The 24842-nt window shown below is 34.0% G+C and overlaps 2 protein-coding genes across 2 annotated transcripts; both read right to left on the bottom strand.

Annotated features, from left to right (window-relative positions):
• Positions 1-2578: 2578 nt before the first annotated feature.
• Positions 2579-6251, bottom strand: LOC105338549 (protein rolling stone). Its single transcript, XM_011443727.4, has 4 exons — positions 5606-6251; positions 4515-4734; positions 3921-4031; positions 2579-3070 (listed from the first exon to the last, which is right to left on the bottom strand). Exons 1-4 carry the CDS (start codon positions 5732-5734, stop codon positions 2676-2678), a joined length of 855 nt encoding a protein of 284 aa, XP_011442029.3. The 5' UTR covers positions 5735-6251; the 3' UTR covers positions 2579-2675.
• Positions 6252-7307: 1056 nt separating this feature from the next.
• Positions 7308-21312, bottom strand: LOC105338550 (cytochrome P450 1A2). Its single transcript, XM_066082606.1, has 10 exons — positions 21271-21312; positions 19572-19778; positions 19235-19364; positions 17969-18234; positions 17105-17232; positions 15514-16227; positions 14353-14505; positions 12099-12327; positions 10634-10744; positions 7308-8831 (listed from the first exon to the last, which is right to left on the bottom strand). Exons 3-6 carry the CDS (start codon positions 19326-19328, stop codon positions 16005-16007), a joined length of 711 nt encoding a protein of 236 aa, XP_065938678.1. The 5' UTR covers positions 19329-19364; positions 19572-19778; positions 21271-21312; the 3' UTR covers positions 7308-8831; positions 10634-10744; positions 12099-12327; positions 14353-14505; positions 15514-16004.
• Between the last annotated feature and the right edge of the window lie 3530 nt (positions 21313-24842).

Here is a 24842-nt window from a genome sequence, read left to right as displayed (position 1 = left end):
TTTCACTAATGCTCGAGTTGATATACGGATATGGTACAAATGTATTTACCAAGCAACTGAAATCTGGCATCGACGTTACATTGAAGTATGACGTCAAGGCTGCTCAACAAATATACATCAAATAAGTGGAAATATCAAAAGAAGGTCTTTTAACACCACGCAGTTGCTTAAAATAAACTATACGATGACGAGGGATAAAGAGCTTCAGTTTATCGTCTTTTTTCACTGATTGTTTAAGAAGAATTAAGACAAAGAGATTAAACATCTAGTACTTTTTACACACAAAGTGATGTCAACAGATCTATAATATGTACAAAATGACTGCAAGGGACATTTCACAGTAATTTGATTTTCAGGAAAAAATAACTCGAATTGATTTTTACAAAATTCAAGAATGGAGAGAATATGTATGGTTGTGTTGTCATCTTGAAATGAAAACAAAAGATGAGAAATGAAGAATAATTCTTATTTCCGTTCGTATGTAGGATGTTTTCAAGAGGGGCGTTAAAATAACGTTGCAAAAAGTTTGCGATTGCTTTAACAAAGGCACGTTGGTCAGCTTACCAGGAATGATCTGATCATGCCATGGAATAGAAAGTTTTTACACTGATAAACTCTATCCTGATTTACGTTTTGGTGAAATTTCAAGAGGTTGTTTTTTTTTCCAAATGGAATAAGAAAAAATATATCTAAAAAATTTCCGAACAATCCTCGTATGCTTTACATTGTCAATTAATGAAGATATATATTTTTTGCATCTTTTATTTACTGTTTTCAAATTTATTAAAATAATAACCAAATTGGATAATTTCTTTTCTTAAAAAATTACTTAGCTATAATAATTTAACATTTATTTTATTTTTATGGTTTAGCATTACAAAAACTGTTCCCAACTAGTTTATTATTGCAACAGCTGTTTTATCATGCACATGTTTTGAATTTATGCTCATAGTGCATATGTACCAAGAGATGATTAAGAAAATAAACAATTTGTTATACATCTTTGGTTTTATTATACCCATACTGCTAAGTGATTCAAGGTAAATATTAAAGCATCTAGTTTTCTGAATGTGGGGGATTTTGTTATTTATATTTATTATGAAAAAAAGAAATAAACATTAATCATTCTTTACTAAGGCGAAGTCCGGTTAAAAGGAGTCGGTGCTAGTTTTATGACACTGAAATGTAATCAGGAGATTGCTTTAACCGTTTTTATTAGTTCTGCGCGCAGGTGATATAAAATCATTCCAAATCTACAACCCTTTAGAGACTTGACTGCATATTTCTCTATAAATGCGTCGCGCGATCGTGTATTTGCACGTGCTCAAAATGACAAAGCCAAAAGCTTCTCCTGTTTTTGAAGGCTGCGGGATGTTCGATATTCTGTTTCTAAAGAAAACCTGTCAATAAAATTCCAAAGTGTCAGCACGACTTCTGTCCGCGGATATGATTCCCTAAAAGTTCGTATTACACAAATATTAATCAAGATCACCGGCTCTATAACGATAAAGTGCCGTTGCTTCTCCATAGGAACGTTTTCGATTATAAAAGCTCAAGTGTTTCTGATGCAGCATATGGTACTTCGAGTCGCACACAAGTAGACCATTTTTCTCTTGGTCGGATATTGTGTGAGGCAAATTCCTATAATGTTCGATAACAGAGATGCTGAAGTTAGTTTGATATCAGCTAAGCGAATTTTGGATTTTTTTTTTAAATTCTGAAACCAACTAATAAATATACACATACTTAATGATATGACAGAGACCTCTTTTTCTTGTCTAGTTGAAAATCTTAACACTTATCCTAATGGCTAAATCTAAGAGATAATTAATGCATTCGTGAGTTTGTGTGTACAAATATTCTTATGTATACTTTTGTCGTTGTCTTTGAATTTTTATCGTGTTTACAAAATAAACGATTTGCTGGGAAATTGCGTAACTAATATTTAAAAGTTAAGTAAAAAAAAATTAATGCCGTTTTGATATTATTATTAACATACGACTGTAATGAATTCCTTATATCTAGAGCAAAAATTATGTACATGTGTTCATATGTTTTTCTGTAAAAAGGACATGAGAAGTTTTAAAATTTGATAAAAAATGTCGTTAATGATTCAATTATATGTATAAATTGCATTTATCTTACTTATTTAAAACTTAGAGCTTTTAAATACTTGGTTTATGAGATTTGAACTTTATGCAGAGTTTGAATTTCGAATATACTTACTGCCAGATTTTAAATTTATGTACATACATGTAAATCGTAAGCTCACATTTTAAAAAGGATATATTTCTCGTAATTTGTGAAAAATTTATATATTGTGCTTCTAGGTATATTTTTTTAAACAATTAAAACAAATTAAACCAAGGAAAACATTGTCTAGATTTTTCGTCACTAAGGGTGAATTTTTTAAAGGGAAGGGTGGGAATTGGGATTGTTTTTGTTATTTCGTTAGAATGGATCTAAAAACGCGCCTAATCCTATCAAACATTTAAGCGTTTGCATTGTTTTACTCAACGCGGTCCAGAATTTATATTCGAACTTTGTATCCATGTAAACAAGTACGCCGTTCTGTATAAAATGTTTTATAAAACAATCATGGTCCAATGAATACACAGATAACTTAATACACAAAATAAATAAACAGCTGACTTTTACACAATCAATAATTATATTCAATATTTAGTATCCACGCTACATTTTTCAATGTCCGTTGTTTCATCAATAGGAATACCTATAATGTCAATTTTCTTTTCATTGCACAATCGATTATGAACGAGAACCCGAATCTTGAACAGGACGAACACAAACAGGTGAACAATGGCGCCTAAAAGAAACGCCACAACGAGACTAGTGGGCAGGGCCACGGAAATTTTGTCCCAGTCCAAGACAGGGTATATGGCCGACCCACCGGCCGCGTGATATATGAGGGTCAGGACGATGTAAGCAGTGGAAAACAAATATGGCTGGTACAGATGTAGAAGTCTGGTGGGTTTGGCACAGACAAGGATGTTGGAGATGGTGAAAAGCGAGTTGATCATGTGGGTTATAATGCTGGGCGGATCCAACCCTGAAAAAAATCGCACAACAATTATTTACTGAAATTGATCTTATCTAATAACAGTGGCTTCGGAAGCAATTTGGAAGTGGGGGGGGGGGGGGGGGGAGGGCTAGAGACTTATCAAAAATATTGTCAAGCTAACCAACCAAACCTCCAACAACAACCCCCCCCCCCCCCCCTCGTTCCGACGCCTATGAATTAAATTGAATTAAAAATGTATTTAAATCAAAACGTGAATGTACTAGTTTTGATTTTTAAAAAAATCAATCAGAATTTCCAACAAAAACAAATAGAATGGCAACAGTTTTGTGGTTTTTTTTTGGGGGGGGGGGGGGGGGGGAGGATGCAAAATAGGTTGAAAACAGTTTTCTGTTATATGCTGTCGGTTATATTTTGAATGATTGTTACAGTGTTGTTTGTGCCTCAATAATATATATTTGCATTTGCTGTGCATGGCTTTTTTCGAATTCATAACTGGATATTTTCTTTTGCGTAAGGAATTTCAGTCTCTTTCTGTGTATCTGAACGTATGCGCGTATGTTTAAACACTACATATATCTTAAGTTAAAATGACACACGTTGCACTCATTAAAGAAATCGAGAATCATTAATGGTTGGTACATGTAGTGAAAACAAAATATAGAATGGACAAGGTATGGTTGAAAACGACCTGTAGAAAGAATTTGGAAGGGGGCGGTAATTTTAGTGCTCAAGTTTGTAAAAAAAAAAAAGGGGGGGGGGGCTTAGCGCATTAATATTGATGGGAGAGCAATTCTGTCTTACGATTTCACGTGAATTTTTAGATATGCATGTATATGTAGAAAAACCTACATGTATACATGTATGAGGTTTGACTTACCGACACTGAGTAAGGTGTAGTATGATAGTGAGACTGTGAGGGACACTACGTTGTTCAGGTTGTACAGGCACCACACAAACTGGACGTACCACGGAGACTCGCACGTAGTCCCTGAATCAAGACAGAAAATAAAAGAACTGAGGGTGTCAAGTTCAAACATTCTGCATTTTAAAGGGCTCAAATCATTAGTCCATTTGCGAATATTAAATATCGAATATATTATTATTATAGCACCCTTTTTTAGAATGAAAGAAAAATGTTTTCATGTGCATGTAAATGTATAATTTATACTTCAAACAAAACACAATGAGTTCAAGTCTTAAAAGTATGCCTGTAAGAAATATTCTGTATTTCAATGAAAGAACATTTTTACGTGATTTTTATACATATATATTCCAATTCAAATAGATTAGATTTGATATTTTGACCAATTTCCTATATTTAATATTTAAACCAATTTCCATTTTCTTTTTAAAATAACGAATTTCGCTTGATAGTAATATTTAAAATACATGTATAAAATGATGAATTTCGCTTTATTGTAATATTTAAAATACACTTATTTGTTAATAAATTATATTTCCTGATACCCACCAGATAAAATATCCGGTCGTTTCACGTGCACATACACGGTCACTACACAGTCACTGATAGAGAACAGACCCAAGAGAGCGTAGCCCAGGTTGGTCAGGTACACGGGCCAGGCCTGAGGGTTGGGCCATTGCTTCTCATAGTAGGCCATCAGGAGCAGGTTCAGCAGGTGATACAGGGCCCATAACCCCGTCCATACTGGGTAGAACAGCCGAGGTCCACACTACAAAATCACATATAATGTGTAATGAAAAATCGGCAATTTAATGTCAATTTTATAAGTTTTGGAAATTTCCTTGAAGGCTTTACTATAGAGCAGGCGCGGCCTTACTAGAACATGACGTTCGTGTAAAGAAAAAGCGGTGTGTTTATTATTAATTGAGGCGGTTTGGGAGGGGGAGGGGAAAATCCCTGTGAAATCTTTTATTTTTGTCGCGAGTGATCAATTACTTAAAATTGTACGTATATTAAAATCATAAGTATTTATTTGGATTAATTATATTTTGTATTTGATATATTCAACTATATACGAAACATGAAATTTAAATAATAATTATTAGAATTTATTTCCATATACATGTACTTAAAAGTAGCCCACAAATTCACTACCTGTAATTTCTCCTTAGATCTAGAAACATCAAAAATGCAAATGATCAATTTCCAGTATTCTCTAAATAAGGTAACATTTCATTAGAGACGCATAAAATCATAATAGAGATGATTTAGCATTTGATCTTCTGCTAAACCTGGTCGATGATTAATATATTGATACAAAGTGGTTACATGCACATGCGTTAATATCCTTATTTAAAAGATCATATATTCACAGAACTTAATCTCTTATGTATATATCAGATCTACGCTACATGTAAGTTGCAAATGTACATGGATATCTCTATCTTACTCCAGTATGCATGCTGAAATGTAAGGGTTTTGAATAAACCTTCAGATCAGATTGACCTTTCAACGTTGATGGCCTCAAAAGCATAATAGTTTTATGCTTTTCAGTTTGAAACCACCTATAAAATTCATTATCAAATAAAGAAAACTAATGATAGCACTGAATATTTCCTCATCATGAAAGCTCAACCAACCTCTGATGTCACGAAGGATTTCGCTCTGTTGTGTTTCAAAGTCAGGTTCCGTAGTCGAAACTCCTCTTTGAAGGTTCGACTGCACACACACGAACTAATTTCACTGCTTTTTTCGTCTTTGAAAGTCATGTTTTAATCCTAAGCACCCCAGTTTCATGCAAATGTCTATTTACACACATTTCCGATACACATACGTAGAGAAAAGAAATGTTAGATATATATCCATAAGGGGGGCAAGGCAGTCAGTCAGTCGTAGGCATAGAGTAACGTTACGTAAGGTACTATCCTGACTGTTTCCGGTAAATCGTAACTGTTTCCGACCCAAACTTGCGTAAAAGTCCCTCGAAATGTTTTGACCTCATACGATCAATTTCTATAACAGTAACACCCCCTCCTTCTTCTCATAGTGCAAAATGGCGATGTTACGTCACTGTTAGTTTCTTCGTCAGTGCGAAAGTTCTCTGCCTCTGGTCACCGAAAAATCAAATGTTCCACAGCTGTTCTTTGGTTTAAAAGAATTAATATTAAACTAAACTATGCCAGAGATTTTTTTTTCACCTACGCTAATTAACAAGATCATTGTGAAGCGTTACACAATGTGTACCATAGCTCGCATTTTACAACTTCGCTAAGTCCTTCTAAGTAGATCAGCGGTATTTCAATGACCACAAGGTATTAGCACTATTAAAAGTGTTGCGACCCGCGAATTAATACCGGCTGAAGACGCTCAATTAATCTAGATCTTTTTGGAAGCTTGTTTCACAAGAGGATGCTTTTTAAAAGATATCGGCCGAGGATTGCTATTTTGTTTCAAAACGTTGTTCCTACCCAACCGGGGCTATAATAACATTCACTGCGGGATGTGTTTAATACCTTCCCTCCTTAATACCTTAATAATGCAGATTATTTTCAACACGTATTATCATCATTTTCTGTAATGATCATCTTTTCTTCAAATGATGATTATCTAAATAAAGTTTTTGAATTGAAATTTTTTCTGCTAGAATTCACATATACGATGAAATATTGTATAATTATATCCGTAAATAGTGTAGCGAGGTATCAGAAAAATGCATCAAAGAAATATTGAAAAAAAGAATTGTTCTTGTTTATATAGCATAACTATGTATCGTTATTAATTTAAAAAAAATCACCAGATTAAGTAAACATGTACAATGTATAATTATACAGGTAAATGAATGGACAGTACGCAACTCCACTGGGTATCTATGAATGATCGTACATGTGTTATAAGAAAATGATTGATTACGTTAAATTATACAGGTAACAGATAGCGACGTCTCCTCCTACCTGTGACACGATCAAAATGTCATGCATAATTATACAAGTAGGTTGCTAAATAACACATTAGATATACATGTACATACTAATATGCTTCATGGGATTATCCAGCAGACCAGTTGCAGTTCAGGTACAGGTATTTTAACATGTTCTTCGGGGATGTTTATTGTAGTAAATCAAGCTTTTTAAACTTTTCCAAAAATGTTCATAGCAGCAAGTTCGTTTATGTGCAGTTACATGTATGCACGCATTTAGGAATTGTAGGGAAAATGAAGTAACTTTGCAATAGGTTCAGTTTGTCAAGCATTAAAATAATTAAAAATTGGTAATATCATTTAATAAACTTCAAATTGTTTTAAAGTTCTATTTTTTATAATTTGAATTTGCGTTTTTAAAAAATATCATTATTTAGCATAAACCTTTGAGACTTTTTAAAGATGGGTTGAATCATATTTGTATGCCTTATCAAATGAAGTAAGTAGTTGACAGCTGCCAATATGAGGGTGAGTTTTTAAAAGTGCACATGTACTTTTCTGAATACATGTTTATGCAGTTTGACCGCTAGTACCTTGATTTACCTGACTAATCTGGGAATTTCCAATGACTGTAACAGAATGCGATTAGCATTGCAAGGCTTAAACATTTATTTATTCTCGGGACCATAACCAATGTTTAATAGATTTTAAAATCAAATAAGATTAACTAATTAAACGAACGTTACTAGGCTCCAAATGGTGTCGCGTTTAAGAGAGAATGCAACACTTAACCGTTTAAGCTTTTCTTGTTATTTGCCCTATTAAAGAATAATCAACTACGTCGATCAAATCAAAAGCTCCAGGAGTGACACTTTTCAAGAGGGTCCACAGTATAATCCTACCCGGTACATTGTATAGATACACACTTCAAAAACTTAACTTTTTGTCGAGTGGTATTTTACAAATATCTGTTGCTTCCCATTGGAATTAAAAACTGATAATAAAAATTAAGAAACTTTTAATTTATTTATTTATTTATCTACTACTTTATGTTTAACAAAAACTAAATTTTTAATTACTTGATAAAAATGAGAGAATACTATTTCCTTATAACAATGGCATTTAACTGAAGTCGAATCTCAGCAAAACAAACAAACAAACAAACAAACTACCGAATCAGAAAACTTTGTAAACATTCGAAACTAACGAATATAATAAATGTTCATAGATTGTTCGTTTATTAGATTTCCAATATAGTCTGTAAGATTTGTCATCATTTTTTTTTAGTGCTATATTCGATTCATTTAGTCATTAAAATAGTCATATACACACCCAGAATGTACGACCCTCTGATTTGGCCATCGCGGTTGCATGAGAAGAGATGGGTAATTTCAGGCAACGATGAACAAGAAATTCATCTATCATTTTTGTTTTTCAATACAAAAAGCCATCGGTCAAAGCTATTGAAAAAAGAAATGCTTAGATTTTGCAATAATAAAATTGGTCGTTATGCATCACATCAAGGCTTATGTAGTGAAGACAAAGACATCACAATATGCTTGGATTAATTTACTGATTTGCCAAAGTTGCCGACACAGTTTCCTAAATAACATAATCAACATTTTCTAAAAGCTCTCGGTATGCGTCAATCAAATACGTCCTTAATCTAAATAATCCGTAAACAAACATATGAAGAAGAGGGGTGAACACCAGCAATATACCCAACGATATCGCTATGGTGATAACGGGAGAACCAGTCCAATTCAGCAATGCATAAACACGTGATCCTGTTGCTAGGCAATGCGCCATGTTAGTCAGAATGTACAAAACAAGGAATGATGCGGGCTGATAGAGATGGAGAACTCTTGTTTCTTTGGCTGACACGATGACGTTTGCGATGACGTAGACTGGGCTCACTATCTGTATGAGGAAGATAACTGGGTCAGATCCTGTCGAAGAAGGAAGAAAATTATTTTTAGGCTATTCTTGTTTAATTTTGTAAGTATGGTACATTTCCATTCATAAAGATAACAAATCTGTATATTAAAGGACCTTGGCACGATTTGAGATCCAAGTTTCATTTATTTATTTTTTATGTTTAAAATGATTTAGTTGTGCGTTTTGAATGATAGACTAAAAGTTAGAAGTCAAGTTACAAGCAAGATACAGAAGTAGGAAATCATCGTTATGTAAACAAAGCTCGAGTCTTATATTTTATATATAATGTAAATTAAAGAACAAGAACACTTATGATATTTCCTTGACAAAATGACTCGTGCCAAACAAGATAATTTTATTCAATAATTATATATTCATAAAAAAATATCAACAAAATTGGGTTTTCTTAAAATTCTATAGAACAATTGCATATAGTTTTGCATATAGAACGTTGAATATTCGATACATTTACTTATCTAAAATTGAAAAATATAAATAATATGTTTTACGGTGCAACCGTTATGGCGAGCGCAGCAAGAATTGCACATACCTTGCATTATTGTCAACTTATACTGAGTTTTATTTAGGAATCAACGAACGTCAAAGAATTTTTGAGAGAGTATTGCTCTACAATAAGTATGCCAAATGTACTAATTTTAATGGTTATGATACATACAGCGCAACCCCCTTCCCAGAGAGAGAGAGAGAACGAGCGAGAGCCAGAGAGAGAGAGAGAGAGAGAGAGAGAGAGAGAGAGAGAGAGAGAGAGAGAGAGAGAGAGAGCCCAGTTCCTGTTTGTAGGTGTGTAATTTCCCACTTTTAAATTTAATGGTCTGACTATATGCAATATCTACATCATTTTTTTAACTGTTTATTTTTTCATTTTATTCCTTTTTATTTATTTCAAAATGTCCTATTGTTTATTTCCCCCCTACTCATGCATGCACAATTAGCTTAAAAATGGATCGTTATGACAGTAAAGTATGGCTCTTGCTAATATATGTATACATAAAATCTCTATATTAAAAAAAATTAAAAACAAATCATCCGTCAATGAGGCAGGTATCGCAGTCTATTCTGGAATAGCTAGTACACGCATTACAGATGTTTGATCCACCTCTAAATTTATCGCGGGAAATATAGCGCGAGTGCACTGTGACGTCATCCATAACTTTGTTCGTCTTTGTTTACGTTTCTCGACTCAATACGGAGGTATGGAAGCATGTCACAAATCTTTTGAGTCTCGCCATAGCATATGCGGTACTCAAAACGTGTCTTCAAACTTTAAGTCACTGTAAATTACGAGTTAAAAGTCGGCCATTTTTGGCATAGCACCACGGGTGAAAACATTAGAGAGCATTATGGGACGTAGACAAAAAATTTTGTTTGATGAACTGTAGGTTTAGCTCGTTCTTTTTCCCGCGCACACTGGTTCTTAGAGCTCGCTTCGCTCGCCGGCGCTGCGCGCCGGCGAGCTGCGCTCGCTATTATTTGAGTTTATCGGGATTTTTTTCAAAGATAAATTATTAAAATCAATTCAACAAAAACAACTAAAACAATTTAAAAGCAAAGGAGACAATTTTTATATTGTGATTAAAAAGAGATATTACGGTATTATCGAAGATTGAAAAAAATATTTGATGTGCTTCAGAAAAAGGATGCATTCACTAATTCTGAGGAATTTCGTAACCTGTATCTTTAAATACATGCAACCCCTCTTCGTTTGGATATTTAAAAAGAAGTAGGATAAAATGGTAAACATTCCCTATCCTTGATTACCAAAACAAAAAGAAATACCTGAACATGTACGTACTTAATGGAACGAGACTGCCCAGTAACAGTGTAGATATGAGTACGGCGGTGTTCGAGATGTTGTAGAAAATCCAGATCATCTGCATGTACCATGGAACATTGTACTGTCTTTCTTGAAAAACATTGAACTCATGAACACTGTATCTAAGGAATGAGGAATCATTCGTTGAATATTTTGAGGTGATACTTTTGCTTGTGGCGTGATCAAATTGAATAAAAACCGAAGGGCTGAAATGTTACATCGCACCCGGACAGAAATCACCACCTCATAAGATTCAAAGAATGAATCCTTATTTCTTATTTTTATGTAACTTCGACATTTATGTAGTTTCCATTTCTTTTAATTATGTAAACCCCGCTTTGGCCCCAATAAGTACTGATACTTTAGCTTCCTAATTTTCAGCGCAGACCAAACTTCCAGATAATTTGTGTATTAGGATATATTCATAATGTTCTAAAAACATTTTGTTATTTTTATCGATATATTTTGGCATATTTAGTATTTATTTCATTGAAGTTAAGAAAAATAACCCCAATTTTAGCCTAAAAATTCGCTTATTTCATGCTATATCTCATAGTTTTAATATGTGACCCCTACTTGATTAGCTATTAAATGAGACATTAAATGTATCTCTATTTGTATGCAAAGTTTTGGAAAGATGACATTACTATAATTAATTTTATTTGCGTTATAATTTGATTACTCAAAAGTTTTGTAACATCTCTTGTTGTGTTCATTATGTACTGACATTTGAAGCCACCAGTAAAGCAAGAATTTTTAAACTTTGACTTAGATTTTACTCATATAGTCACTACATGTGTTCATCTTCATACTGTATTAAAAGCATAACTAAATGATAGCTCAAACTATAGTCATTTGTTTGATTTCTTCAAGTTATCAATTTCTATGTCAAATTTTAGCAAAAATTTCAGGAAAATTATCATTTCTGTTTGGGGCCCTATGTTTTCAAAAAATGGCTTGTGACATGGGTCACAAATAAAATAAATGAACATATTAGATCCCCATTTTTATATCCAAGTGGTTTTCGAATGATTGACATTACTTTTATTTCAGGTGTCAACCTCCTTAAAGCTAATGAGTATTCGGGTAACAATTAAATTTATATCGGGTATTTCATGATTTGTAATGGCCTATTATATTTTTTTTGCTCAAGTAAATTTGATGATTTTTAGCCAATGAAATCAGACACACAAAGGATGATCTATATCATCTATAACAAACATGAGCACTAGTAATACATACATGTATTTTTTGTTTTGCGTTTTCTACTCTTATATCAAAACTTGAAAAAAGCAAAAGTGTTATTTTGATCATGTTACTTTAAATAGAATGAAAAATTTTAGGTATATATATATATATATATATATATATATATATATATATATATATATATATATATATATATATATATATATATATTGAGGCAAACGATTTTGTCACGAACCAGCTGTGGATTCCAACAGATGCCTTCGACATGAGTGAACAAACAATGTAGAAAAACAGTCGCAAACAGAGGACATGACAACGAGGCTATTGGTCCAGTACGTGAGATCTAGGTACCACGTGACTGCCTGGGAGGAATACACGATCTCAAGGTTCAGGAGAAGTAGGACGACTGCATGAAAAACAGCCCAGAATGTGGTCCATATTGGAAAGAGGAATGATGGTCCTGCCTTGAAGGAAAGACGATAATGGATTACAACATGAGGCTTTGTCACCAGTGACTGAAAGATGATTTAAACGTGACTGAATCACTCTATCAACGTTCAGTTCACTGAATGGAACAGGTTTATTTTTTGTATAAATGTATATCTAAAGCCCCTTTCACAATTGGCGCACGAGCAGAAGCGACTGAATATTCGTGCGACCGATAAAATTAGACATGAATCGTAAACTGTTGCCGAAATAATCGCATTTGAAAAAAGTATTCGTACGAAATTCGCACGATATAAGCGAGCGTTGTGCGATGTAAACGCATTAAATCTTGCGATATATCTTGCGTCTATATGCGACTGTTTTACAATGAAAACGACTGTTGAAAGATAATGCGATAGGATCGCGCGAGAGACCAGGTGATCGGACGATTGAACGTGCGCCAATGCGATTGGACGTGCGATCATGCGTTCCATGGTACGAATGCTCGTGCGAGTCAGATGGGGTATATATACCGCCCATTTCCGACGCTCTTCAATAGACATAGTTGAAAGCGAGAGAACATGCCGCCCAAGAAGAAACAGATTTGCAGCAGCATTTATTATAATACCTCAATATGATTATTCTAATATATTTTATCAGTCTTTAAAGTCACGTGACAGGGCGATTTCATAGGAATGAAAAAGCCGATATGAGCACATGATGTAGACAAGTATGATTAAATAAAAAATATTTGAATCATTCTGATTCTCTATATATCACAAAACCAACTTATCTGAAAGAAAAATGAGTATAACAGAGGAAATCAAACAATCAAACAATTTTTAGAAATTAACGTATTTTGTATAATCATATGTTGTTCGTTTATTGCATTAATGTTCAGGGAATATGAAGATTTATTCCCTTCAGAAAAACTTATTTCCCGCGGGCGATGCCCTGGGAAAATATGATTTTTCTTGAAGAAATAAATCTTCATATTTCCCTCATCATGCAATAAATGTATATTGTTGAATTGTGGTCTGAAACAGAGATGCTTGTACAGGGTATATATACTAGTGGCAAAGCATTGCATATTACTGATAAGTCGTGCAATGATAGTAAAACGTTGCAAGACAACACGAGCATGTTGAGCAACAGTCTCATGGTCGCACAATAAACGCATTAACAACTGCGATTCATCTTACGACCTTTAAAAATCGTGCATCACTCTTGCAAGTACACAAAACGTTGTAAAACGTTCGTACTAATGTTCGTGCGTTGCACTGCGGTGATTTGGATCGCATTCGGTTGCGTCCGAATAGTGTGCATGTCCACTATTTTGAGGAGACTTGATGCGAGCACTAAAACGCATGCAACGAATGCGAGAGCTCGTGCAACGTATGAGAGAGCTCGTGCGAATCTAGAAAATTCCGGTCGCAAAGTGTTGTAAAGTGCTCGTGCGCCAATTGTTAAAGGGGCTTAACAACGTTGCAGAAAAACATTTTAATGAAGTTTGGAGGGGATGGTCATCTTATAAAATTGTTAAACTGCCATAAAAATTTGATGAATATTAGCTATAGCTATCGATACCTGTAAAAGATATGAAATCTAATGTATAAAAATAACAGAATGCAACTGTTTTGTTTTCTTGTTTGTTTGTTTGGGTTTTTTTTTTCTTATCTTTTTCTTATTTCGAATTCTGTTCCAGGCGTACGTGATCAATGATGGTGGTTCAAAGCAATCTTTTAAACCGAATCTCCTAAAGCAGGAAATCACACATTATACATGCTTATACCAAACCTGCTTTTAGCATTATCGTTGGATGATAAATTCTTCCGTGTTATATATTAACAGGTGAAGAAAAACCCCAATATATTTACAACAATATAGACAGTATTAAAATAGCAGCAGAATAATTCCAAGAACAAATATCTGTAATTACAAGTATTTCAGTAAACCAGAGAATAACTGTTTAATATTCTTCTTTTTTTATTTTGGATAAATGCAAGTCCTGAAACAAATTGATTCATAAATCACTTTCAAAACAAACAACACTATGTACGTACACTTGTAGTGACAAAACTCTTTGGATCCGCCCCATTAGTCCTCAACATCGTCAGCCTCATCTCCTCCCCGATACTTCGAGTCATCGTCACACTTGCTGTAACACGTGCTGTACCAGACTCTGTCTCATTACTGCCCCTTTCTGGAACACGCACCTGTCAGTGAGTAGATTTCAATTAAATTCCTTAAACTGTATCAGCGTTGGTTGTATTTCTACCAGAATAATAGAATTCTCTATTTCATGGCTATGATTATAAATATCTTGAAAATGTGTGTTTATGTATGAAGATATGGCCTATCATCCGGGTTAGAATCCGCCATTGTATACAGCTGTGGTTTCAGACACCAGTTTCAGGAAACAGAAACAGTGATTTCAGGACAAACATGACGGTGTTTATGAACAAATCTGGTTATGCCTAATTGTAATGATAGGAAAAAAGACCTAGCTTTATGTTAAAAGAGCCAAAGAACAAGGTATAGATAGTCTTTAAGATTGTATCTATCATATTTATTTTCTGAATTTTTGTACCGTATATTTGGGAAGTTATCATTTTCAAAAAGATTTTTTAATGAAGATTTAATTAATAAATTCTTAGATAAATCATTGATCCCAATTAATGTATATTCTATCTTAAAAAGAGGATGTTTAGACGCATACTTATACTTTATATTTCAGGAACTGAAAACAGTTTGTTTTTGAAATGCATCAGTTGTTTTTAGTGTTTTACATATACACGTACATAGAGGGGGAAATATGCATCTAAAGATAAAAAAGGAAATGAATTATAATCATTTTGATGAATAAATATTTAGTATTCCAGGAACTAGCTATAGATATATTTACATCGAGCAGTTTTTGTAATTTTGGAAATATCGCTGAAAAAAAGAGATAGCGCATGCGAGCGCTCGTGCTGTTGAACACGCCTCTGTTCTAACGCGATGTGTGTAAAATACTCTTATCGTATGTCTGTACTTTCTATTATTTGCGGAAGCAGCTTCCGGTAAATCTTGAAAATACGTCGTGAAATGTTGTGCATATATTATGATAATGTCTAAATATATCAGAAATCAGAAATGTGCGTTAACCTACTAAAACTAATTTCTGCCATATATCGTACTCGTTAAATAAATTGAATATACAGTAATCAAATTCAAATCCTTACCTTGGATGGACAAGAGTTGGTCATACTTCTTGTAACAAGAGGAGGTCGGGATTCGATCAATTTCGAAATGGCTGAATATATATTATATTGTTATCTTTGCATACAATACTCTATCCGTTATTTGTTAAAGCGGAAAAAAGGATACTGTAATAAGAATGACGCTTTCAAACAAGGAAGTTATTTATTCTTCTACATTTAGGTACATTACATCACTGAGTTAAAGTACAAAGAGAATCAATTATCATAATTATCATCAAATTCTAATTTTTCTCTTCTCTTAAAACCGGAATTGATAGTCGTCATTTATATTCGCCGATAAATCACGCACAATTTACAAGTTACCATTCTGCTTCCAGTGATAGGTTTTAAGTAACGACCTTTTACATCCATGTCTTTTAAACATAACCTCTCAAATTTATTCAGGGGGTTGAATCCAGGGGTTTTAAATGTATGAATCCAAAAGTTCCAAAGGTTTCACTAAAATTCTAGAATTAAGAAATTCTTTTGGACCGAACCACAAATCGAACTTCAAACGGCTGTGGTTGAATCACGATGCCGGGAACCATGGCTCTAGGGTCGAATTCTGGTAATGTTATCCCTTCAGGTTCGACAATGGTGGTAGTTTGCAGCAAAGTTGACAAAAATAGAAAGGTACGAGATTTGGCGAATACCTCACCAATGCAGCTCCTCTTTCCAAGGCCAAATACCAATAATCTGAAATAGACGATTTTCAATTTTATCCTCAAAATGTAGTCAAAATTTATTTTATTTGCATTATTGTAGATTTATCACTTCAGTTATTTTTGCATTGTGTTCACATTTTTGTTATGCAGTTTTTCTTGCTGAATTTTTATTGATTGATTCTGTTAATAAGAAGAATGTTAAACCCTGTGTTGTTTATAGTAATACACATGTAACAAAATATACACTGGAATTTTCTTAGAATTAAATGATACTGTCGATGGTTACAATTCCATTTTTTAACTAAACATGCACATAGTACTGCATTTAAGATGTATTTGTTTTAATCATGAATTGATCCTTTTGAAATGTAATTGAACATTTAATTAAAAAAACCTCTGATATCTTAAAGGGGCATGGTCACGATTTTGGTCAAAAAATATTTCTCCGATTTTAATGTTTATAATGCTTCAGTAAGTCCTTTTTGATATGCAATTAAAATTTGAGAGTCATTTGTTGAGTTATAAGCGAGTTACAGAGCTTACAATTCTTTGCTGTGTAAACGAAGCCTTTGTTTACATTTTGAATGTTGAAGTGAAATTCCAGTTTTAGACCAAAAATATTGTGTTAAACGTTAGGAACTGTTTATTTATGCTTAAAATGAATAAGAAGATAGACAAATCAGTTTGAAAAAAAATTTTTTTACTGGTATATTTAACATATGTAATCAAAAACAGGGCACGAGCCTTGTTTACATCACAAAGAGTTGTGAGCCCTGTATCTTGCTTATAACTCTATTGACTCGCAAAATTCATTTGATCATTAGAAATGCATCCCTAAAGCATTGCAAATAATAAAAACAAAAAATAAAATTTGACCAAAATCGTGACCATGCCCCTTTAAAAAATACCTCTTTCTGATTGGATGAGTTGCGGGGAAAAGCTGTCCATTGCTATCGAGAAATCTCTCCGCCTTAAAACTGAAAGGTTCGTCCCAGTATTTCTCAGAATGATGCATTGTCCAGCTATTTGCTACAATCTATGAAAAACAGTATTATTATCTAATATTTACTATTAGGGTCTTGCATTGTATCATGAGGGACACAAAAAAACAATGCATTAAATGTGTAATAGAACACATTGATGTATTCTGCTGTATCTTATAAACGCACAGGCGTTTTTAGGTGGAGTACTCTTTTGATTAAAAATAAATTTTGGCAATTTTATTACAGATATGACCCTATAGCATCTAATTCTTACTCGCTAAACCAAGGCAAGTGGATGCTAATATATATATTTATCGTTTTTTTAACAAATAAGCGAGTTGTTTCATTAAAAAAGACTTTCATTTTATAACCAAACGACAAAACTCAAAACAAGATAAATTCCTCATTGATGTACATATTTTGGTTGACTACATCTGCAAGACAATACATCGATGTACAAACACCATTATTTAAATCACGTTTATGATCTTAATCACTATTATCTTAGATCAAATGCAAAAATGGCCAAGAGTACCATTTGTGTGAAAGAACTTTGCTTGAGAACTTTTTTAAGAATGGTAAAAACGATAGCTACGTTAGGTATTAACTTTGAAAGTTTCTATTTCCTCCGCATGCACAAATTTTGGTCATGATAAGCAAGAGTGGGTTATATAATCATAGCTATAATGATTTAAAACGAATAAGAATTAAACCAGATAGACGACTTGCTCGGACAAAGGTACCATTTGGTCACATGAGTGTTTTGGATAATGTAATGAATTCAAATACCACTGTATCTTTCTCTATATCATAGCCACCAATAGATGTAGATTGCGAGGCAGCATGAAAAACGAACAGTGGCAAATGCGAAATATATCGCAAGGTCTCCAGGATGAAGGACTCTATTCGGGGACAATCTCCGCGGTCAGAAAGTCTGGGTTCCCTTTCTGATCCAATGACAGTATCCATTTCTTTCTGCAATTCTCTCTGTAATTCAGGCCTTTTTGCAAGAATGTGAATCATTGATAGAATTGCTGCTCTTGTTGTTCGATAACCTACGATGAAATAAAGAGGGAAAAAGTAAATGTTTTTATAAATGTATGTATTTGATATATCTTCTTAAAATATGTGTTGTTTCTTGGGTGAAATACTCTTAAACTTGTACCTGGAACAAAAAAAGTACGAAAGGATCGGCACAACGTTTTCAAACTGCAGTACATAGTATTGTCTGCTGTCAACTGATTGATATATCAAAAACAACACCACTACAACATTTTATCATTAACCTAAGAGAATGATTTTCTTTAAATAGCACAAGATTCCGATTGATCTTGACGTACGATCGATTACTTTCTTGCCTTAGTGTGGGAGTGTCCAACTCTGTGTTCTATTTGAAAGGAGAACCATCGTTACAGAAGCCATTTAAAAAACCTTTATTGATTTCGATCAATTTTGACTGCATATGATAAATAGAGCCTCTCCCCCTCGTCCTTGGAATCCTTATATTTCACATACGGTCGTCTGATTCAGCAGCTTTTTGCACTGGCTTCCTTGGTCATCCTTACCATGCTCTCAAATAGTCTAGGGCATGTCCAGGAGTAAAGCTTTTATAATTATTCTAATTAGCTTACTCATTATGTCTCAAGACATCGTTATGTACAGAAAATTTCTTGAAATAATGCAAAATCACCATATATCTTGTAAAGAACCGCTATGACACAAAACACAATCATTATTACCATAAAATACCGGCTGTGTGTTAAATGTGTGATCGATCCAGTTGACCCATGGTAAAGTAAACCTTCTGCTGTAATTAAGAGAGCTAAACCGTTGTGTCCATTCTCAGACTATATTACTCTCCTATACATAGGAAAAGAGTTTTGTATGAAGATTTAGGGAAATATTCAAAAATTTTGAATATATTTTGCTTCTACGTGTACATGGAGCTCAAAGTCTTTTCTAAAATTTAAAGCATATGTAATTGTAAACTTTCTCTCCATCTTGTTGCCCTAAACCTTATTTAGAAAATTCAAATTGTGAAGCTTGAAACAAGACCTGCAGCATATAGGTCATAGATGATGCATTTCACGTTTTCTTTCATTAGCCATTGTTTCCCATCTTTGTCTCTTTCCTTCATGACTTCCTTCATTGTATGATAAATCCCCCTTTCTGCACATTCGTCGTTCTAAAATAAAATATGTACGTTATAAATACAGATGATTCTGATTCTTTAATAAGAAATAACTTTTTTTAAAATACCCGTAAAAAAGTTAAATTTTGAAGAAAAAAAAACGGACGATAATCGCAGGAAAATTTAGATCTCAGGTGTCCCTTCTTTTGAGAAATGCTATTACGTCTTAAAACGACAATCAAATTCTCGTATATAACATACTGATAGCTTTTCTAGTTGGTCTATTAGGTCAAGACGTATTTTCGACACTGTGGCATAGGCTTTAGATGCAGGGAGCGGAAGAAAACGTAACCACGGTAACTTGCTATATATGGTATCATATCCCGGGTTCGAAATTACGGTATGTTTTTCCAGCTGTCTCAGCAAAGTTTGAAGTGGTCCAGTTTTACCGAAGCTTCGTCCGATTAACTATTGAATAAAATAAAATATTGCATAATATATATATATATATATGATATTTGTCCTCGCCTGATGAACAATTCAAATTTACAAATATGACATATTATGTCAACATGCAAAAACGTATGTCAATTATGTCTACATCCAAATATATAAGTTGACATGCAAGTTGCTTATCTTTTTTTTCTTCTTAAAATTGGCAATTTACTTTCTAAAACGGTTTCTGAAAGCAAACAAGATGCGACTAATTGATGTCACTATGCGAGATACTTCTGTAAACATGCGACTTTTTATGTCAACTTGTCACTTTTAAATGTCAACATACGAAATGCACCATTTTTGTGTCCAAAGACCGCTTATGTGGACGTATCAGCACAAATTATTGCTACTGCAATTTGTGTAACAATCGGGATTATTATTTTTTATTATAATAACAGTATTTTAAGTTGTCTGCATGTACATCTTTCAATTAACAGAATTTATTAGTTCTGCGTAAATATATTACTAGAAGCAATGGCTGACTATTAGAATTATTTTCATATTCAAAGTTGATATTACGAAGGTTGTTCGGAAATTATTGAGACACCATGATTATTATTTTTTTATGTCTATGTTACGAATTTTGGTAAGAATTGGCATAAACATAGAAGAAACCCCAACAATAGGTATGTCTGTAGTTGGGGTATCCCATGCAGGTACAAACTGGGTTATTACAAACCTTTAACATCTACTTTCTTAGAGTCCTTAAACTACAGTTTATGATAAAAAAAAATCAAATTATATATGTTCATTTTGCAATTTATTGTAACTGACTAATATTGAAGTTTCACAAGTGTTTTAGTTGAAATACTGATATGGTACAAATATATTAAACAAGCAATAGTAATCCGACAAAGATGGTATTTTGAAAGTTGACGTCAAGGCGGCGCAGAGAATAAACATTAAATGGATGCAATCTCGGAAGAAGACCTATTCAAACCACACATTTGCTTAAACAAAAACTAAACGATGGAAATTAAAGGGATAAAGAGGTTCAGTTTATTGTATTTTTTACCGATTGTTTGACTATAATTGAACCAAAGAGACTAAAAATCGAGCATTGTTTACTCGCTGATGTAAATAGTTCTAGAATATGTACAAAATGACTGTAGGGGACGTTTCACAGTAATCTGACTTTCGGGTATAAAATAACTCGGTTTTTATCACAAAAGAAAATGAATGGAGAGAAATAGGATATTGTTGACATCTTTTAATGAAAACTTACTGTAGGAAGGCAAGTTGGTCAGCTTACCAGGAATGATCTAATCATGCCATGGACTGAAAATTGTTCATATTGATTAACTCTATCCCGGTTTACGTTTGAGTGAAATTTCAAGGGTTTATTTTTTTCCCCAAGGGAATAAGCGTAAATGTCTCAATTTTTCCGAACAGACGTCGTACCTTTTATTTAATAGTCTCTTATAAAAAAATGCAAAAAAGTTAAAAATTTTAAAATGCTTACTTTTAAACTGCATCCTTGACTTTTGACGGGTTCTAAATTGAAATTTTTAGTCACTATTTTCTAGTGCTGCTATTAAACATTGGTAATCGATAAATCAAATACCATTTGGTTTCTGCATATCATTAACTGAAATTCAGGTAATTAATGAAATAAAATTCTTCCTACATGCTTAAATACATTTTTTTCTTCTAAATATTACCTTCCGGGGGTCATGGTATATGAACAGAATTAGAAAATTATAGGTTTGTTTCAAAAATAAACCATCACAGCATATTTCGAATTTTGTATCCAAACATAATAAGAAGTCTCACCAGTATTTCTACAGTGTTCCAGATGAAATTATCGACCACCACATTTGGCTCCGCATTACGACCGTCTAGAGCCTGGACTTCACCCTTTAGTATTTGAAGATTTTTCAGAATCTGCTTCTCTAAGCAAGTCAAGCCTTCCCCATAAGCATGAAGCAGTTGATAGGTGAGCTTTCGGCGCTTGGTCCAAAGAGGGCTTGGAGAAGCAAACCCAACATCGGCGTAATTCGACAAGCTGTACTTTCCGATGAAAGTCGGGGGCCTGTTTGCAGTTATAGTTGCATTTGGTTCTTTTAGAAAAGTATTTCTTAAAACATCTACAGAATTTATACAAAAGAATTTCTTTCCTAGCATGTTGAATTGAAACACGTCCCCGTATTGTTTTGCCCAATCGTATAGTGTTAAGTGTAATGTTGCAATTTTAACCTTAAATACTACACCAAAATATGGCCACCCCTTTGGTCCCGGGGCTTTGTTTTTTCCCAAATATTGCATTTTGTGCGAAATGTAGATTCCACATAAAAGGCAGAAAACGGAGAAAAGAATATATTCCAACATTTTATGTCTCTGCTGTTCTGTAAAGATAAACAATAGAGTTGTTCAATTACATGTGTTTTATCTAAAGAAACAAAATGAATGATATGTACAAAAAAAAAAAATAATAACGATACTTTCAATGCAGTTGCCACACCATGTACATAAATGCAAACTTCAGGATGTAATATAATATATGTATTACGAGGTAAACCAAGTCAAAACTAAAACTTTTTTTCATATCAAACACTACACATCAGTTGCAAATATCCACACCGCATAATTACAAATACACACAACAAAATGACACTGCACACCATATAAAACTAGTACGTTTTTTATGATTTTTGAAAGAACAAAAACAAAATGGTTGTTTTATAAATTCGTCCATACAACTGATGCAGATGTACACATATTGACGTATTAGGTATGGGTGGCAAACGGGGTTATTTGTATTCATTGATTTGCAACAATTATGGACAAAAGCTGTCAACATTTTTTAAAATGTTGACCTTGACGACCCTTGCCTTAAACTACAACGAAAAATTTTCTAAATATATCTTAAGTTTGGTGTTTAGTGCCTATCTGATTGTTAAGAGTAGCATGCTAGGTACGAGCTGGAAGAGTTCATTGCTGATAAGAGGGGGTAATGTTGAGACACACTGCTTTAATCTTTGCATAATATTTCAACTTATGTTCACTGAACATTTTTTGTAAACGACACACTTCGTTTCTTGGAGCAACGTATGAATAATGTCATGGTAAGAAACGTACAGTACAGTACACTTCATCTTATACCATTTGAAGAATGATAAGGTAATTCCACAAAACCTACTTAATGTACTAAATGTAAGTTCAACAAGCATTCTGGGGGCATTGCATTCAATTTAGCAAAACATATTCCTTACCACTTATAATTTACATACTTTGTCGGGAAATTCGGGCAACTACATGTATCTTTGCAAGTGCATTCCATTTTAATTTCTTATGAGAACATTCAATATATACTAGTGGAAAAAAGAAACTGTGCATTATTTAATATATGAAAAAACATTTGAAAATTACAATGAAATTTTCTTTATTTTTTTTGTAATACTGTTAACACATGTATTCGTAACAACATCGCGTAACACATTAATGTCAACGTCGAATTACGTCAATTTCAGCACACTCGAAAGTCACTTTTATTTGAAATTGAATTAACAAAATTAATAACGCGTGTGACCACCATTTGCGTTCACGCATGCTTGACAGCGACGCCTCAATGATGCCACTAAAGTGTTCAGAAATTCTTGAGGGATGTTGTTCCAGATGTTGGTTAAAGCCTGGCCTAAATCAGCCAATGTCACTGGCTGATTTGGTAAACGGCGTAAACGTCTTTCCATTTCATCCCAGACGTGCTCGATCGGCGACAAATCGGGGGAAACAGCTGGCCAAGGCAAGACATCGACATTCTGTTGAACAAACAAGTCCCTTAACTACACGTGCAACGTGTGGTTTTGCGTTGTCTTGCTGCAGAGTGATGTGATTTTGATGTCTCTGTATGAAGGGTATCATATGACGCTGAATAATTTCACCTCGATAGCGTACGCCGGTGTGATTGCCATTGACAATTTGTAGAGGGGTCCTTCCACTTGCTGATATTCCACCCCACACCATAACGCTACCTCCACCTAATTGTCGACGTTGCACAACACAAGCGTCCTGGTAACGCTCCCCAACGCGACCATGCACCCTACAACGGCCGTAACAGCTATCCAAATGAAATCTGGATTCATCAGAGAACAGAATATTGGCCTTGTCTTGTATTCTGAATCGCAGATGTCGTGTGCACCACGCTAGTCTGGCGATACGATGACGTTGAAGCAGTACTGGGCGCACCGATGGACGTCTTGGTCTGATGTTTTGCTCGCACAGACGATTACGCACAGTTCTTGGACTTATTGGTCGAAGCCCTGGAATGCTACGGGCAGTCAAACTTGCTGTCTGGAAACGATTTCTCAGATGCACAAGTCTAATGTGGTTGTCCTGTTGACGTGACGTCACACGAGGTCGCCCAGAGCGTGGTCGATCCTGAGTGTTGCCAAATTTGTTGAAAATCTCCATAATGACTGGATTGTGATCCGATGAACTCCAAAGTGTCTTGCTACAGTATTTTGTGCCATTCCAGCTTGCAGCATCCCAACAGGACGAATGCGTTGGTTTGCGTCGAGTCGTGGCATGACATGGGGGTAAATTTTGTTGAAACTAAAGTGATTTCCTTAACAAAACAAGTTTAAACAAATCCTCTACAGTTCTTATTCCAAACAGTATTGGCCCGTAAAACTCATGCATACAAATTCTTCAATAAACAGCAGGTGCTCACTAACCATGGAAAAGTCCGTGCATCTGGACGGTTACCATCCGATATTGTCAAAAACAATACCATTATCGATTGTTTAAATTTCATAAATACAAACAATAGATATAGAAAAATTATACTAAATTTTATAATGCACAGTTTCTTTTTTCCGCTAGTATATAATGCTTAGCTATGCGAAATCCACTAAAGCCCGCGTGTATTTTCTGTTTGTTTTAAAATACATGTTCAAAGATACATGTAAACAACGTAATTATATGAACGTGTGTCAAACGCTTATCAAAATCTTGTCAACCAAATTAAAAAAAAACTTTTCAAAACATGGAATTCTTACCGTTCAATTTGTTGTGTCGACGGTTTGCAAATGAACC

This window comes from Magallana gigas, chromosome 4 (assembly GCF_963853765.1).
Source record: "Magallana gigas chromosome 4, xbMagGiga1.1, whole genome shotgun sequence".
NCBI lineage: Eukaryota > Metazoa > Mollusca > Bivalvia > Ostreida > Ostreidae > Magallana > Magallana gigas.
Note: the sequence above shows the minus strand (reverse complement) of the source record. Positions and strands in the feature narration are given on the sequence as shown.

Bases quoted from the DNA above. Each gene is read 5' to 3' on its own strand.
- LOC105338549 (XM_011443727.4), bottom strand. From the start codon at position 5,734: ATGACTTTCAAAGACGAAAAAAGCAGTGAAATTAGTTCGTGTGTGTGC. The intron at 4,735-5,605 runs GTTGGTTGAGCT...GTGATTTTGTAG, and splicing joins AATCCTTCGTGACATCAGAG to TGTGGACCTCGGCTGTTCTA. The intron at 4,032-4,514 runs GTGGGTATCAGG...GTCTTGATTCAG, and splicing joins ACGACCGGATATTTTATCTG to GGACTACGTGCGAGTCTCCG.
- LOC105338550 (XM_066082606.1), bottom strand. From the start codon at position 19,328: ATGAAGGAAGTCATGAAGGAAAGAGACAAAGATGGGAAACAATGGCTA. The intron at 17,233-17,968 runs GTATTTGAATTC...TGTTTTTCATAG, and splicing joins ATATAGAGAAAGATACAGTG to ATTGTAGCAAATAGCTGGAC. The intron at 16,228-17,104 runs GTATTTTTTAAA...CGTCTATTTCAG, and splicing joins ACTCATCCAATCAGAAAGAG to ATTATTGGTATTTGGCCTTG.